The sequence below is a fragment of the Dermacentor andersoni genome, chromosome 3 (genome assembly GCF_023375885.2).
Source record: "Dermacentor andersoni chromosome 3, qqDerAnde1_hic_scaffold, whole genome shotgun sequence".
Classification (NCBI taxonomy): domain Eukaryota; kingdom Metazoa; phylum Arthropoda; class Arachnida; order Ixodida; family Ixodidae; genus Dermacentor; species Dermacentor andersoni.
The window spans coordinates 160,511,402-160,527,256 of NC_092816.1; the positions used below are offsets into that span (position 1 = coordinate 160,511,402).

Sequence of the window (15,855 nt, forward strand, 5' to 3'; positions counted from 1 at the left end):
TTTGTTCTTTCGATGTTGGGCACTGTTCCCTGAGCCGGACGTGAAGTGTTACACACTGTACCGACACTGGCTCAAAAAACTACCACTGCGGCAACGTCTGTATCGTGCATCTCCTGCAGAACGTCGTGTAATCAATGAACAAGTTAGTGACATGCTTTGCCGCGAGGTAATTTGATCTAGGAGTCCATGGTCATCCTCCATCGTCCATGTTATGAAGATGGTTCCATGCGGTTCTGTGTGGACTACCAGCACCTCAACAAGATCACTTGCAAGGACGTCCACCTTCTCCTGCACATAGATGTGACTGACAGTCTACAAGGTGCAGAATTCTTTTCATCTCTCGCTTTGCACTCAAGGTATTGGCAAGTACCAATGGCAGGCGCCGATCTGCTGAAGACAGCTTTTGTCACACCCGACGGCTTATATGAATTTAATGCAATGCATTTTGGATTATGTAATGCGCCCGCCACTTTTGAGTGCACAATGGACACAGTTCTGCACGGCTTGAAGTGGCGCACGTGCTTCTGCTAGCTTGATGATGATATTGTGTTCTTCAGACGCTTCATACGCAATTTTGCCAGCATCATATAGCCCCTGACCATGGTGTACGAAGATGACAGGTCGGCCCAAAGGTGCAGCGGAGCAGCCACGTTGAAAAGTTGTTCCAAGTTCACCTTCCCTATACCAGTAGGCGTAAATCTGTGGGGTGCCACTTCAGTGTGCTCTACCATGAGGCCATGTTTGACATCGAAATGTCTTTGTTCCTGTTTTGGGAAACTATTCGCAATCCTTGACAATTTTCCTTGACCGTGTGAATTTATGAGGTGCGAGCAACCATAGAAGCGATGGAGAAAAAGTGTTTCGCCCCACGATGCACGGCAGGGCACAAGTTGTGTGCCGGAAAACTTTCGTACTCTGTGCAGAAAGAAGAGCGGCTTTGGGTATGGAGGAATACCATACCATACACTGCAATCTACCGACCATCTCTGCAAACGATACTTCGAGGCACATTTGGTGAACAAAACCTGGGAAGCTGTCTATAGTGGTAATGTCTTGCTTTGCACAACCCGGAAAGCACCCCTCTCCAGATATACAGTGCCCACTATATTTCCAGACTGCCCAAGCTATCAGTCGAAAGAGAAAAAAAAACGGTGAAAGAGGCCAGCTGAGAAGCATGACAACACCGCACCTTTCAAGAAGCACCGTAAGCAAAGCAAGGAACCCACTGACTCGGTTTTGCAAAGCGATGTTGCGGATGAGATCAAGGGTGGCACAAGTACTTCGGACATGCTGTGGCATGATTCTGCCTTGGTACCCTGGGCAGAAGTGGGAACTTTTGATTAACTGTTTGAGCGCGTAGCCCGTGTTCTGCTTCTATCCACAACTTGGCGCTTTCACAAACTACACGTTGACGAGCTTCGTAATGTTGTGTTCTCTGAATTGCGCCAACTTCAAGAATCGCAGTGCACCGCTGACACAAGCCACATAGGGACATGGAAACTTGCTGAAATTGAGCGACGCAAAAGTGAAGGTTGTCCTGATGGGAAGCCAAGCTCCTTGGAACTGCTGGGAGTCAGCCAATCGGTATCAACCACCGAAGACATCACAAGCCTACTTGGAAACTTAGAGAGGCTCCACCTTTGCAGTGGTGAACCAACGACTTAGCAGCAACGGGCTCCTTACTTCGTGATCGTCCGAGAGAGACGAGGCCTTCACAAGGCTTTGTCTTTTGCCAACATCTTTTTTCGCCGTCACGACTTATCAGCCCCTGCAGAGGTCGACACAGACGCCAGTGGTGCTGGCCTTGGCAGTGTTCTTGCCCAGCGCAAACAAGGGTTTCCTGAATATGTTGTGGCTTATGTAAGTCATACGCTTACGAAAGGTGAGACAAATTACCCTGTGACAGAAAAAAAATGCCTGGCCATCATCCAAGCTCTAAGTTCCGGCCTTATTTGTATGGCCATCTATTTGATGTAGTTACAGACCACCTTGCACTACGCTGGCTGTTCTTGAAGAATACCTCGGGCCATTTTGCCCAATGGGCACTTTGCCTGCAGGACTAGAATATCTGCATGCTGTACCACAACAGACGCCCCTGAACATTAAGGAAGAGCTCAGCACTATTGACAATTTTATTTACCTGAGTGGCATGGGTGGTTTACCTGGCATGGGTGGTTGTACTACTCAGTGGAGCAGCCACTTCGGCCATATCTGTACTCCAAGCAACCGAAGAGTGCTATCAGGACCCCATAGATATTCTCATGAAATGTTTTGGAGATGAAAGTGTAATTGTTCAAGAGCACATTAGAAGCCTTTGAGATCCGAGGCCAGTCTCGTCATCTTTGAATGTCAGGCAACTTCGACATCTCTATGACCAAGTCTCAGTCAAAGCTCTTGGCATAAGCCTACACCCACTTATTGTTCCATGTTACGGGACTCTCTTGTGAGTCTTGCTGTCAGATTTGGCGCTTAAATTTCACGAGCTTGGCAAGCCAACGACAGCATCCACAGTGGTATCAACGGTTCAAGCAGAGACTGACTCAGTGCTTCGGATGACGAAAGCAGAGAAAGTTACAAAGTCTTCTGGGGTACTTCGATTAACTTCAGTGCCGAGGAACAGTGCCAGCATATGCGCTTCTGAAAACGCCAAAAGTTGTCCAGAAAAATAGACATCGCGATCTGTGCAGCATCGCATGATAGACAGTGAACTGACACTACAACAGTTCGAGAAAGCTATAACTAACAAGGACGGTTGCTATCACGTTCTACTTCCTTGGAAAAAAAACAGAGGACTTGGCAGACAATTTATCTGTGGCTACTAAAGGCCTTGGCATTTTGATGCACAAAAGCTCAACAAAGACCACTCACTTTTACAAAGGTACGACGATACCAAGACTGCAACTTCAGATCACGGCGTCTTGCCAGGACACACGCCCTGCAGTACTGTTGAAGTACTGCAAGTATATGTCCCTGACATATCGTGCCATGTGACTGAAGTTGTGTGCCCTGGTGCGGGCTACCTGCATGGGTGGTTGTACAAGTAATTGCCGCCACTGGCCGCTCTGCCGTTGACCCAATGAGCTTACTGAATCCGCATAACCGGGCCAGCAATAAAAGTCATCACTCCCTGTGCGCGCATCCATCAGGAAGTTGTGAAGCATGCACAGTGCCTTCACCACCTGCTCAGCATTTTCTGGGCTTTCCCCCATTGGTCTTCCAAGGATCCTCCACCGGGTCACCAGGATTCCAAAAGCATTCTCGACACACCTTCTGCATGACGCACAAAAAGAAGGTTCGCGGTAAATAATGAGCCTTCAGTTCTTACAAAGCAGCGTGGTAAGCATTTCAACTTGCCTTGCTCTGCTGAGGCGGTAATTGAATACCCTTTTGCTGGCCTCCAATCCTCGACCTGGGTATGGCCTCAAAATATCAGTTCTCAGCTGGAAGGCCTCATCCCCAATAAATACACAAGGAGCTGGCAGGGCTGTGTTCGGTAGTGGAAGGTCCCGGAGAAGCTGCAGCTTGCCTTTGTCCAGTAACTGCCCGAATATGGACTGCTCGAGCACTCCCCCGTCGCTCTGCTTGCCGTATGCACCCACGTCAACAACAACGAACTTGTAGTTGCTGTCAACCACAGCAAGAAGCACAATGGAATAAGTGCCCTGCAATAAACAAGTAATCACAAGAGTGTACCAGAATGTTGCGGAGAGCATGCACAAGAATATATTTACAAAGCAAGTAGCAGCATAACACACCAACAAGTGTACAACCAGCTCATGCAGTCAGAAACTGCTCCCTGTATTGTCACCATTCAAGCACTGAGCTAAGCACCAATGCCTCCTTTACTAGATGCCTGTCGCGTCGCTAGTCTTCCCATTGGAGCAGAGGTTCCCGTAGTTCAGGGTGGTCGCGGAGAGACGGCACTCGCAGCCGACCCACTTTCTGTTGCGGAGGAAGTGACAATTACTAGGCTGGCATGCGCTCGACCAACGGCTTGACGAGAGACCATGAGTACAGCCTCTGGGATTGCAAAAGACGCCGTTAAAATCTCAGAGGCAGGGCTGTGTGATTTAGGTTTGCAGCGGCCACCACAGCTAGTGCTCGCAGCCGACCCGGGTGGGGAAGAGTAAAGAGGGGAGGGGCAGGAACCAGCTTCACGGCTCACGCGGCAGGCATATATAGTAAAGGAGGCATTGTAAGCACCTACACATTACAAATCAGAGCCACTGTCGGCAGAAGCCCAGACAGTACAAGAAAAAGAAAAGAGGAATGAAGCATGCCAAGTCAAATAGCTGTGTGTTATCTGTAACTGTTCGTTTGGGTAGTGAGGAGCTACGGGTCTCTGGTATTGTGCGTGTGGAATGTGCTAAAGGATGTAGAAACTTCCTCAAGAAAAAAATGAGCACGGAGATTAGTGGAAGTACTAGTACTCATGGCCTTTGAGGAAGAAAGGTTGGATTTTTTTCTGACACTTCTTTCCGATTTCTACATTTACACCTTATCTAAGCTTTATTTAAAGCATTCCTTGCACATTGCAAGCTGGTTCCTTCCCTGTTGTGTTCCTGGTGTTGTTTTTCAAAGCAGAAGATAAGCAGTTGCAGACTAGTTAATCCCACAAGCTTCTTTTTTTCGTTGCAAACCAACTGGCCTGACCCATTGCTTCAGGTTACCTGTTGTATATTGCAAAACTATACTCACCTTGTAGTTGAAGTACATGCTTCCTGATTTGGCAGGGCACTTGATGTGCACATGCTTGCCGTCAACAGCTCCAAGGCAGTTTGGAAACTGCCAGGTATGCCCAAAGCCCTCCGCAATCTTCAGCCAGGTGGCAGTCTCGGGTTTCTGTATGCGACAAAAAAAAAAAGGAACATGAAGCAGTTTTTACAGCGAATGGTAGTAGTTTGTCAGTGTACTGCAAGCTGAGAAATGCCATTTTCAGATTCACCAGGTGTGTCAGGTGACTGATAACACAATACGGAATGCTCTTGTGGGCATGTTGCACAAGCTAACAATGCAATACCTTAAAGCCACAGCTTCTGGTGAGTGTATTATGTGGCCCAATTTACAGCACTCTTAAGAATCAGCATCACGATTGCTTCACCTAAAACAGTAATTGCAGTGAATAAAGCTATGTTTTCAGTGTTGTAATACTTGTGTCACAGGGGCACCCACGAACTCACTTAATGTAATAGAGCGTGAAACTTCCCAAGAAAGTTGTGCCCCCAGTCTATAATGAGTTAACCCTTTCTTTACCACGCTTACAGGAATTGATCGATCTTATCGGCAGTTTCCTACGCATTGTTAAACATTTCCACTGAAATTCTACTAGTGACATGATGCACGATCTGAAATGACGACCTCACTTCTACTATTCCTCACATTTGACAATCTTTTTGGCAGGTTAGGGAGTGTAGAAAAAAAGAGTAATTCGGTTGTGCCTCGAACACTGCTTTTTGCAGTGCCTGGGGATAACCAGCTCCCGGCAGAGGTTGCAGTGATCGAAAGTGTCATAATATTGTGTGAGCAACTCTTACCTAATGAGCTTTGAAAACAATTTAACAATTCCTCTCTTGAATAGCTTTGAATAGTTAGACTGAAAAGGCAGCAACACATTTGGGAAACATGGGGGACGTAATCAGAAAAACATCAGCGTACCTAAATATCCTAAGCATGTGCTCGTCTAATTTTTGTTTAAGCTTGCTGTCAAAGTTTGCTAGAAAGATTGCGAAGCAGTGGTGCTATACATGACCCGATGCAAACTCCCTTTTTGTGTCCATAAACCTTACCAATGAGTGTTGAAGACAAATACTTGCCTAGCGACTTTAAAAGGCTTCTACACTTACACTACAGGTCGCCTAGAAGGGCAGTTCACCAGATTTCGCAACAAGTCTCTAACTGCGACATGTTCATATTGAGAATTGAGTAGAACCGTCCTTTATGTCAATGGAAAAGGCTACCATGGCTTCTGACAATTCTTGTTAGACTTCGTCTACCAGAGTCACGAAACTGCTGATGTTGAAAGGGTCATCCTGAAAAAGTGTTCACCTTGCACTGTAGGTGTCTTTCAACAGTTCTTTGCCATGTCCCCTCTTCAACCTTTTCAATGAGTACTAATGTTCCAAGCGTACAGTCCGGTTTGTGTTTCCAGAAATAAATGCCTAAAGTTTGTCTCCATCGCATTTCTTTACTGCCTTCCTCAGCTTGTCTAGGTTTGTTACGACCACAAGGTCGAATTGCCTTTTTTGTAAGTACAACTAGGGCTTGAACATTGGAAGTGATTGCCTGCAACAGATTTAACAGAGAATACCAACCGGCATGTAGAGCGGCTGCAGTCTGCTCCATAGTGCCCGGCATGTGACCCGGACAGCCATGCGTGCCATTGATATCCCCACTCTGAACGAAAGGGCGATATCTTGCATGACATCACCAGACGATAGGTACCTGCAACAGGGGTGAGAATGGCAACTTTAAAAGCTTGTAGCGGACAATTTCAAAATTGTTATTGCTTAAGAACAAAATTTAAAAGAAGCCTCTTAAATTCGTTTCTGACAATTCTCAGGCAGTGGTGTCTTGGCTCCTTTTCAATATCACGGTCTCTTAGAAAACAGCTTGACACATGCACATATTGCCGTCTTGTGCTAATTGCAGTTTCTGTTGGTAGAGGCCGCTCGTGCTCTGTCATACATACAGTGGCCAGTCTGGCCCATGGACGCTTTGTCACATGTAAAGTGAATTTTATAAAGTATACCAACAGTACATTTTACAAACTTGGAATGTTTCTTTCCGCAAAGATTTCTTAATTCTTTGTGATACATGGCTACACAACCTTGATACGTAGTCTAGAATCAGCTCTAATGACACCATGCGCACATTGTGCAAATGATAGCTCTAATTGTGTCAGTTTGCGTCTTCGGTCAGAGTCAGTCGCCATTTGTCCCCATTAGTGTGTGCTGCTCATAGCGCAATAACAATGAATGTGCACCAACCAGCCCAATTCATCGCTCTGTTGCTTCATACAATTGTGTCACACAACCAACGGGATGACATGAATGTGTGCCCGTTTTTGTTGCGTCTGTCACGCTCCGCACAACACGATTCTTTTGAATAATTCGTATGATTTCATCTGCCCATCATGATGGTTCCTCCGTGCCTGCTCCTTAGGTTTCTTTTATGAGCAACGGTCTGACATAAGTTAGTTGACGGTAGTGCCTTGTCCTGTATCCTCTCATTGTTGTCCTGCTTGTACTAAAATTTATTACTCATAACCACCATCTAGCCTGTCAATGCATTACTTTTTTTTTCCTTTTAGTACTTGCAAATAGACGTTCCGATAATTTAACTGAATGAAAATTGCAGTGGCAAAGTGACAAAGCTTTTATTACAAATGCAACACCTTACACAAATGTGGTATACATTACCTTAGTGTCATGGCCAGTCGTTCAGCAGGGAGTATTGGCTCTCTGACGACGTGCTTTCTCTGGAGGTCTTCCTTCAAGAGGCTCAGCAGAAAATCGAACTGATGCGGGGTCATACGGTAATACTTCTTAAAGTATTCAATGTCGCCATTACGCATCCTTTGCATCTGAGGAAGAGATGCGCATTCGGTGTCTCTTTAGTGATTACAGCAAGTTGTGTTAACGAAACAGTGCTTCAAGATATATCTTTAGCTCAGGAGCTATTGTGGTTACATGAAAATGGAGAAAACGTTTTTCTAGACAGAGTGCACAGAACTTTATGAGGTCTGTTGTAAAATGAGAAATGCACTAATTTACTAAGTTTTCTTACTCCGGTCATCAATCTCTCTACAAATAGTCTTGAAAATTCCCAACTTGGACAGAAAGACTAGTCCTAAGTTTTAATCTGTAATTTAGCAATATATAAAGCTATGACAACGTATTAAATGCACGTGAACATCTCAAATGTACAAAAGCAACGTATTATATATGCACCACCATCAAACAATACTGCTAATTTGTAGGACTTTTGCGAAACACCCGTAAGCATCGTAAGAATTTTGCGTAAGCTGTACTGTTACAGGTTAGAGCGTTCTGACATCTGTTTTTGCTGTAGCGTTGCGATTTGTAAACATCGTGTCTAAGTTTGTCATACTTGCCAATTTTTCCAAGTATGATGTCCTACATCGAAATTGTGCTTCCTCTGTCTTTTAGAATTTCACGTTGCCTTTCAAACGCAACTTTAGTCGAATCGGTCAAGCGGCTGTTTCCCGGGAGCATTTCTGCATTTTACAAGTATCTTGCTAGGGAAATCCTAATTGGTCCAGTGCTGAAGCTTCCTTAATGTCAAGGTCACATCCTCAACAATAAAGTAACATTTCCCAGGCATGCAGCAGTGATGGCATTTAGCTATTCAGTCACCATCGCGTTGTACAATTTATTTATTAAAAGTGCAATGCGAAAAATAGTTTTCCTTCAGAACGCTACTCACCGTCGTAAAATATTCGCTTTCCGTGTGCCGGTCTCTCCATGACGGCCGCACCCACCACTTTCGTTTTTCTTTCCTCTTCTTCTGAATCAGAAGAACCTTCTTTTTAAGAAGAAGCAGTCTTCTGCGGCGGTCGAGGTGCAGCATTGCGAGAATCGCACGTTCAAGAAACGAACACACCAACACTACTCGCCAAGCATGGGGCCCGCGCGTGCTGCGACTAGACCGCAGTTGCCAGCACTTCTATGTGAATCCGTCCAACTTTAGGGCATAGTTATGTCGCATTCACAAACTATTATTTATTTTGGCGAACCATGACATATTAGACTATAATGCAAAAGAAGAAACCATAATTCTTGTGTTCGACATAAAAATACACGAGTTTATTAGTCTTGTTTCTGACGTCAACACGGCGAACACCGAAATTTGTCAAGCAACAATGAAAGAGTAAAAATGTGGGCGGAGTTCAGTGACTTAACGCACGGCAAAGCTATTCGTACCATGTGTCTCGAATCGCCGCAAGCGGCAAGACGCACGCGACGCGCCGTACGACCGATCGCACGGAAAATCGCACCATGTGTCTCCCGCATAATACATGTGAGCGGCGCTGTGAATTCTGCCAAGATGCGTTTAAGTGCCTACGCACGCGAGCTGTCCGAGGAAACAGATTTCGCTACCTGCATAAGCTGCGCCTTTGCGACGGCGTCGACCCACTTGATCTCCGAGGTGAAGAAGTTCGGCGCGATGCCGATCTCTACCCGCGCGTCGACTTAACGGACATAAAAAACTACCTTGTTCATGCAGCAAGCTTCGTAGCAAGGGAGCAGTTCAAGGCATACAAGGCAATGGAGGCCCATAATTATCTAACCAGCGGTTGGGTCCGGCAGCCGTTCCTGAAGGCGCTATCTGACGGCCGCGTCGTCATCGTTTGCCAGGTGAGATTCGCAGACGTGTTTGTGCACGCTGGCGAAATGCTTTAATGATGCGCAGAAAGGAACGTACACGGTCGTCCACTCTTACCTAGAACACGCGAGCATGTGGCCGCATTCTTCAGAGGGCCAGTGCGTCCATCGGAGACGCACAACTAAGTGGAAGACGAAGAGAAGCACGAGCTTCGGGTCTCTTTATGCCTGTACGGCATTGCTGTGATGAGCGGCCGTGTAGGACGCACTGGGCTTCTGAAAATTACAGCCACGAGCTCTCGTATTCTAGCTAAGAAGGAACGACCGTGTACACAGGGGTTGACAGTAGTTCGGCAATGTGTGTTCTTGGTGCAGATTACGCGCGGCTGCGAGTGTTTGAAGCTTGTGAAAAAGTGCCGCTGAGGCATGCGTTTTCATTTCATGTGGTTCGCTAACGCAGCACGTGTAGAGCACGACATTTATCAGTTAAGTTTATGCTCAGATTACTGTTTCCACACTCGACCAAAATGCTTCAGATGTCCGAGTGCAAGTGGGTTCAAGTGTGGCGCAAGGCAGCAATGCGCCTAATTTTAATCCTGTGTTCATCGTGCGATACCTTGCTTTTGGCCATTTTTACATTACATACTTTAATGCAGAAATGCTGGAAGTGTTCAAGGAGTTCAGATCTCATTCCTGGTCCGCTTTACTTGACTGCCTCATTGTCGGATGCAGAGTGAAACAAAAAAAAACTCTGGCATCTTAAAGAAAAAGGTAAACTTGTGTAAAAAAGAATGTTCTAGCTTTTTTTTTTCCTAAAGGGCTTTGTGTGTTTTGCTGTGGCATATTTCATTATCTTGCTTTACACTTCTGAAGCCTCTCCCAACCTCGTGGAGCATTATGCAGCGTTTTTTGGCATTAAGCAGCTTTGTTATTTAGGCAGGTCCGACATTCCCAATCAGTCAATAACAAGCCGCTGACACCTTGGCTTGTCATCAAGGAGGATGGTGAAGTGCAAGCTGCGCACCGTAGTTGCAAGGCAGGCCTCGGAGAAGCCTGCTCTCACATTGCAGCAGCGCTTTTTTACATAGATGCAGTTGTGAAGAGTATGGATGGGCAAGCATGTACGGACAAAGTAAATGCGTGGCTGCCACCAACAGTGCGATCCGTCTAGCCGAAAAGGGTTTCGAATGTGAATTTCTCCTCTTCAACTATGAAAAAAAGGCTCATGGATGGGGAACAGCCTCTTCGTAAGAAGAGACAAAGAAGGGCTGTTAGCGAGGCGACAGAAGAAGAGTGGGCAGCATTTCTGGCAGCTTGTCACAACAGCAGAAGCAGGCCAGCACTCCTGTCTTTGCAGCCATATTTTGCTTACCACTTTGTTCCCGTGGCGATGAAGTTCCCCAGTGCCATTCTCACGAATTTGCAAGAGGAGGATGTTCCGCGCACATGGAACGAGATAAGAGAAATGTTCTGCCCTTGCTGGAGGCCTGTCAATTGAGCATGAGGTACAGCACCTACAATTAGCATGTTTCCTGTTCTTACTGTAGGTGGTGTTCTGCAGTAGTACTGCCCTGAAAATGCCAGTTAAAACTGTTCACTGATTTTGCTCTTTTTAAATGACCTTGACATTTTGAGCACATTGCAGTCTTCGGACTTGTCTGTGAACTACATAACCGCATATCTTAACTGTCTCGTTGCAGGTCACTGAGTTGATAGAAAAGACCAGAGAGTAGGCAAGAAGTACCAAGTGGTTCGCCTTCAGAGCTGGCCGCATCACAGCATCAAACGCAAAGGCTGTGTGTACAACATCTACTAAAGACCCCTCGCTGTCCCTGCTGAAGAGGTTATGCTACCCTGAAGATGTGCAGTTCTCCAGCCCACAGACTGCATGGGGAAAGGATAATGAGCAGAAAGCCGCCAAAACTTACACAGCTGCATCGAAAATGTGCACATTAATTTTCAATATAATCAGGCTGGACTTCACATCCGTACCGAAAATCCATTCCTGGCTGCAGCCCCCGATGGTGCGGTCAGCTGCGATTGCTGCGGTCGAGGGGTGGTGGAGGTGAAGTGCCCATACAAGAGTAGAGAAGAGCCTGTCAGAAGTTATGCAGAGTCCAATTCATCATGTCTTCAGACTGTAGACAACAAAGTCATGTTCTGATCACAGTTACTATTATCAGGTCCAAATGCAGGTTTACGTGTGCGAGGTCAAGTACAGTGATGTTGTAGTTTGGACATTGAAGGATTGTATAGTTCTTCGAATCTATGAAGACTCATAGTTCTGCAAGAACGTGCTGCAACGCTGTACCCTGTACTTCAAGCTTGTGATTCCGCCTGAACTGTGCTATCGTTACAGGACAGATAACCTTAATGAATGACCACAAGAGGCTGAATGAATTCAATGAATGAATGAATGTGTGGTTTTTAGTGGCGCAAGGGCCAGGTATGGCCAAAGAGCGCCATGCAAGTGTTAGTGATTTCGCAGTGGAGTTATGAATTCTGTGAAGTTGAGGTGACGTGGCTGTAAAGGGGCCTAAAATATAGTCACTGTAAAGTGCGTAAAATGTACGTGTAATAAAATTATGGCGATGACAAATGACGTGTACTATGTGCATTAAGGTGCATTGCAAAATAATGATATGATATAAAGAAATGCATAGGTTTCTAAAATTAACTAGAGCATCATGGCCTCGTTAGAGCCCTTGAGACACAAGGGCCTGGAGGCATGTGCTATATAAAACAACTATCACAGCGGCATCCTCTGGAGAGAGGATGCGCTACGAATTTATTGGGCTCATAACATGTAGGACAACCTCATTTAAAAAATTGAGGACTACTTTGGTGTTGAAAAATGGTTCTTTGCCAAGAAACATAGCTGGGTGAAGAGGTATGCAATAACGATATGCTAGAGGAAAATGCTTCTTTCTTTCAGGTTCGGCTTCGCGACACTCCAAGAGGACGTGGAGGACGGTCAGCCTCTCACCACATCGACCACAGGTTGGCGGTTCGTTTCCAGTAAGAAGAAAATTGTGTGTACCAAATGTGTGCCCTATTCTGAGGCGGCAGAATAGGACATCTGTTCGCCGTGATTTTGATGGCGAGGGCCAAAAACCTAGCTGTGGCTTTATAATGTGCAGTTTATTGTTTATTTCTGCGTTCCACATGCGTTGCCAGTGTTGTCGCAGTTTCTTACGCAAGAAAGGCCTCAGATCTGTGACCGGGACAGCAGCTGCAGAAGAAGTGTTTAGTGATGTGAGTGATGTGGCCATTCTATCAGCCAGTACATTACCCTCGATACCTCTATGGCCAGGTACCCAGCATATTACTATATGTATATGTGATATATAAATACTGCATAAGAGGGAGTAAAGTTCAATGAATACAGGATTTTTAGGCTTTTGTAATGAAATTAACGCCTTTACGAGACTTAGCGAGTCTGTGTATACAATTGCTCTGTCGAGTTTTAATTTCTGTATATGTCTTACTGCAGACAGTACTGCATAAGCTTCTGCAGTGAAGATACTTGTTTGCGGGTTCAGTAAGTCAGATATAGAAAGAGAGGGACCAACAGCAGCATAAGATACACCAGCATGTGATTTAGACGCGTCTGTATAGAATTCAGAGCAGTTGTACTTCGATTGAAGTTCGCGGAAATGCATAGCGATTTCGATATCAGGTGCGTGTTTTGTGACCTCTGCAAAGGATACGTCACAGTCTATCACCTGCCACTCCCAGGGCGGTAATAGCTTAGTTGGAGGCATTAGGCGATGTTCAAGAACAGGGACATCCATTTCCGTGCTAAGTTCTCTTGCACGCAGTGAGAAAGGAAGTCTCATGGAGGGTTTATTATTAAAAAGTGTTTGACAGGTTAAGTCATTAACAGTTTTGAAACACGGATGTTCTTTATTGGAGCGCACATTGAGAAAATAGGTAAAGCTTATGTACGTTCTCTGAAAATGTAGTGACCATTCGTCTGACTCTGCATATAGACTTTCAACAGGGCTTGTTCTAAATGCGCCAGTGGCGAGGCGGATACCCAGATGATGAACGGGGTCTAAAATTTTTAGCGCGCTAGGAGCAGCAGAGTGATATACTACGGCACCGTAATCTAACCGTGATCTAACTAGGCTCTTGTAAAGATTCAACAGGCACCTCCTGTCACTACCCCATGAAGTGTGGGATAGGATTTTAAGTAGGTTCATTGTTTTTAGACATTTTGTTTTTAGACATTTTATGTGTGAAATGAATGTAAGCTTGGAGTCAAGTATAACACCTAGAAATTTGTGCTCTTTGTTAAAAGGAATTTGTTGTCCGCCCAGTTCTACACAAGGGTCTGGGACCAGGCCTCTCTTTCTTGTGAAGAGAACACAGGAACTTTTGTGGGGGTTGATTTTAAATCCATTTTGATCTGCCCACATGGACACCTTGTTTAGGGCCTGCTGTACCTGTCTCTCGCAGACTGTGAGATTGCAGGATTTGAAACCTATTTGTATATCGTCTACGTAGACGGAATAAAAAATAGCTGGTGGTAATGATGCCCGAAGCGTGTTCATCTTTACGAGAAAGAGCGTGCAGCTTAGTACTCCACCCTGGGGTACCCCAGTTTCCTGTATAAATATACGCGACAGTGCAGGACCTATTTTAACCCGAAATGTACGGTTCGCTAGGTAGCTCTCTATGATAGTTAACATATTACCGCGGATGCCCAGCACCGAAAGGTCGCGCAGGATACCGTACCGCCAGGTTGTGTCGTACGCTTTTTCCATATCCAGAAATACAGATAAGAAAAATTGTTTGTGTACGAAGGCATCGCGAATGCTCGCTTCGATGCGCACGAGATGGTCGGTTGTAGATCGCCCTTCCCTAAAACCGCATTGAAATGGGTCAAGCATTTTACTAGACTCTAGGAGATGTATCAGACGGCGATTGATCATTTTTTCGAAAAGCTTACAGAGGCAGCTTGTAAGCGCTATGGGACGGTAGCTATTGAGCAATGAAGTGTCTTTACCATGCTTCAATATAGGGATCACAATAGCCTCCTTCCACTTCGATGGGATGATGATGATGTATGGGGGTTTTTTGGCGCAAGGGCCAGGTATGGCCAAAGAGCGCCATGTCTGTGCTAATGGGTTTGCAATGTACTTATGTATACTATGGGGTTGGTGTGGCGTGGCTGTAAAGGGGCCTTAAAATATACGCAATAAAGTGCGTAAAATCTGTATAATAAAATTATGGCGATGACGTATGACTTGTACTATGAGCATTTAGATGCATTTAAAAAGAATGATACGATAGGTAAAATATAGCAGATTATAAGAAATGCTAGAGCACTACTGCCTCCATATGGCCCTTGAAAACACAAGGGCCTGGAGGCATGTGCTATTCAGAACAATTATCGCAGCGGCATCCTCTGGAGCGAGGATGCTCTACGAATTTATTGGGCTTATAACGTGTAGAACTACATCCTTTAAGAAGTCGAGAACTGCCTTGGTGTTGAAAAGCGGTTCCTTACCAAGAAACATTGCTGGGTGAAGAGGTATGCAATGACGATATGCAAGAGGAAAATGCTTTTCTTTCAGGTTCGGCTTCGCGACACTCCAAGAGGACGTGGAGGACGGTCAGCCTCTCACCACATCGACCACAGGTTGGCGGTTCGTTTCCAGTAAGAAGAAAATTGTGTGTACCAAATGTGTGCCCTATTCTGAGGCGGCAGAATAGGACATCTGTTCGCCGTGATTTGGATGGGAAGGGCCAAAAACCTAGCTGTGGCTTTATAACGTGCAGTTTATTGTTTATTTCTGCGTTCCACATGCGTTGCCAGTGTTGTCGCAGTTTCTTACGCAAGAAAGGCTTCAGATCTGTGAACGGGACAGCAACTGCAGAAGAAGTGTTTAGTGATGTGAGTGATGTGGCCATTTTATCAGCCAGTACATTGCCCTCGATACCTCTATGGCCAGGTACCCAGCATATTATGATGTTCTGGTTAGATGAGTACGCTTTACACAATACCGAATACAGTTCATTGAATACGGGATTTTTATGTTTGCTGAGTGACATTAAGGCCTTCACGACGCTGAGAGAGTCTGTATAGATCGCTGCTTTTGGAAGTTTCGATTTTCTTATGTGCTTTACAGCAGAGAGTAGTGCGTAGGCCTCGGCCGTAAAGATACTTGTTTCCGGATGCAGTACATCGGATTCCAAAAACGATGGGCCGACGGCTGCATAGGATACCCCGGCATTTGACTTCGAAGCGTCTGTGTAGAACTCTGCGCAGGAGTGATTTTGCTGGAGTTCTAGGAAATGCATTCGGATTTCAGCCTCAGGAGCGTGCTTTGTAACTTTTATGAAGGATATGTCACATTGTATCACCTGCCACTCCCAAGGAGGTAAGAGCTTGGTTAAGTGCATTAAGCGATGCTCGAGGAGCGGTACATGCATTTCATCGCTAAGCTGCTTCACACGCAGCGAGAAAGGCTGTCTTATGGAGGGACGATTGCTGAAAAGTGTA

At 45.5% G+C, this 15,855-nt stretch overlaps 1 protein-coding gene across 1 annotated transcript; it reads right to left on the bottom strand.

The window, feature by feature from the left end:
* Positions 1 to 527: 527 nt before the first annotated feature.
* LOC129383092 (uncharacterized) lies at positions 528 to 10,754 on the bottom strand. Its single transcript, XM_072286948.1, has 6 exons — positions 10,717 to 10,754; positions 6,312 to 6,441; positions 4,699 to 4,842; positions 3,355 to 3,662; positions 3,125 to 3,270; positions 528 to 679 (listed from the first exon to the last, which is right to left on the bottom strand). The coding sequence occupies exons 1-6, from the start codon at positions 10,752 to 10,754 to the stop codon at positions 528 to 530; spliced, it is 918 nt and encodes a 305-aa protein (XP_072143049.1).
* Positions 10,755 to 15,855: the final 5,101 nt, after the last annotated feature.

What these genes read in the sequence shown, in the direction of transcription:
- LOC129383092 (XM_072286948.1), bottom strand. Translation starts at nt 10,754, where the DNA reads ATGGCACTGGGGAACTTCATCGCCACGGGAACAAAGTG. An exon ending in ATCGCCACGGGAACAAAGTG is followed by an intron (nt 6,442 to 10,716) that starts GTAAGCAAAATA and finishes CCCCTGTTGCAG; the next exon opens with GTACCTATCGTCTGGTGATG. An exon ending in GCATGTACTTCAACTACAAG is followed by an intron (nt 3,663 to 4,698) that starts GTGAGTATAGTT and finishes TGTTTATTGCAG; the next exon opens with GGCACTTATTCCATTGTGCT.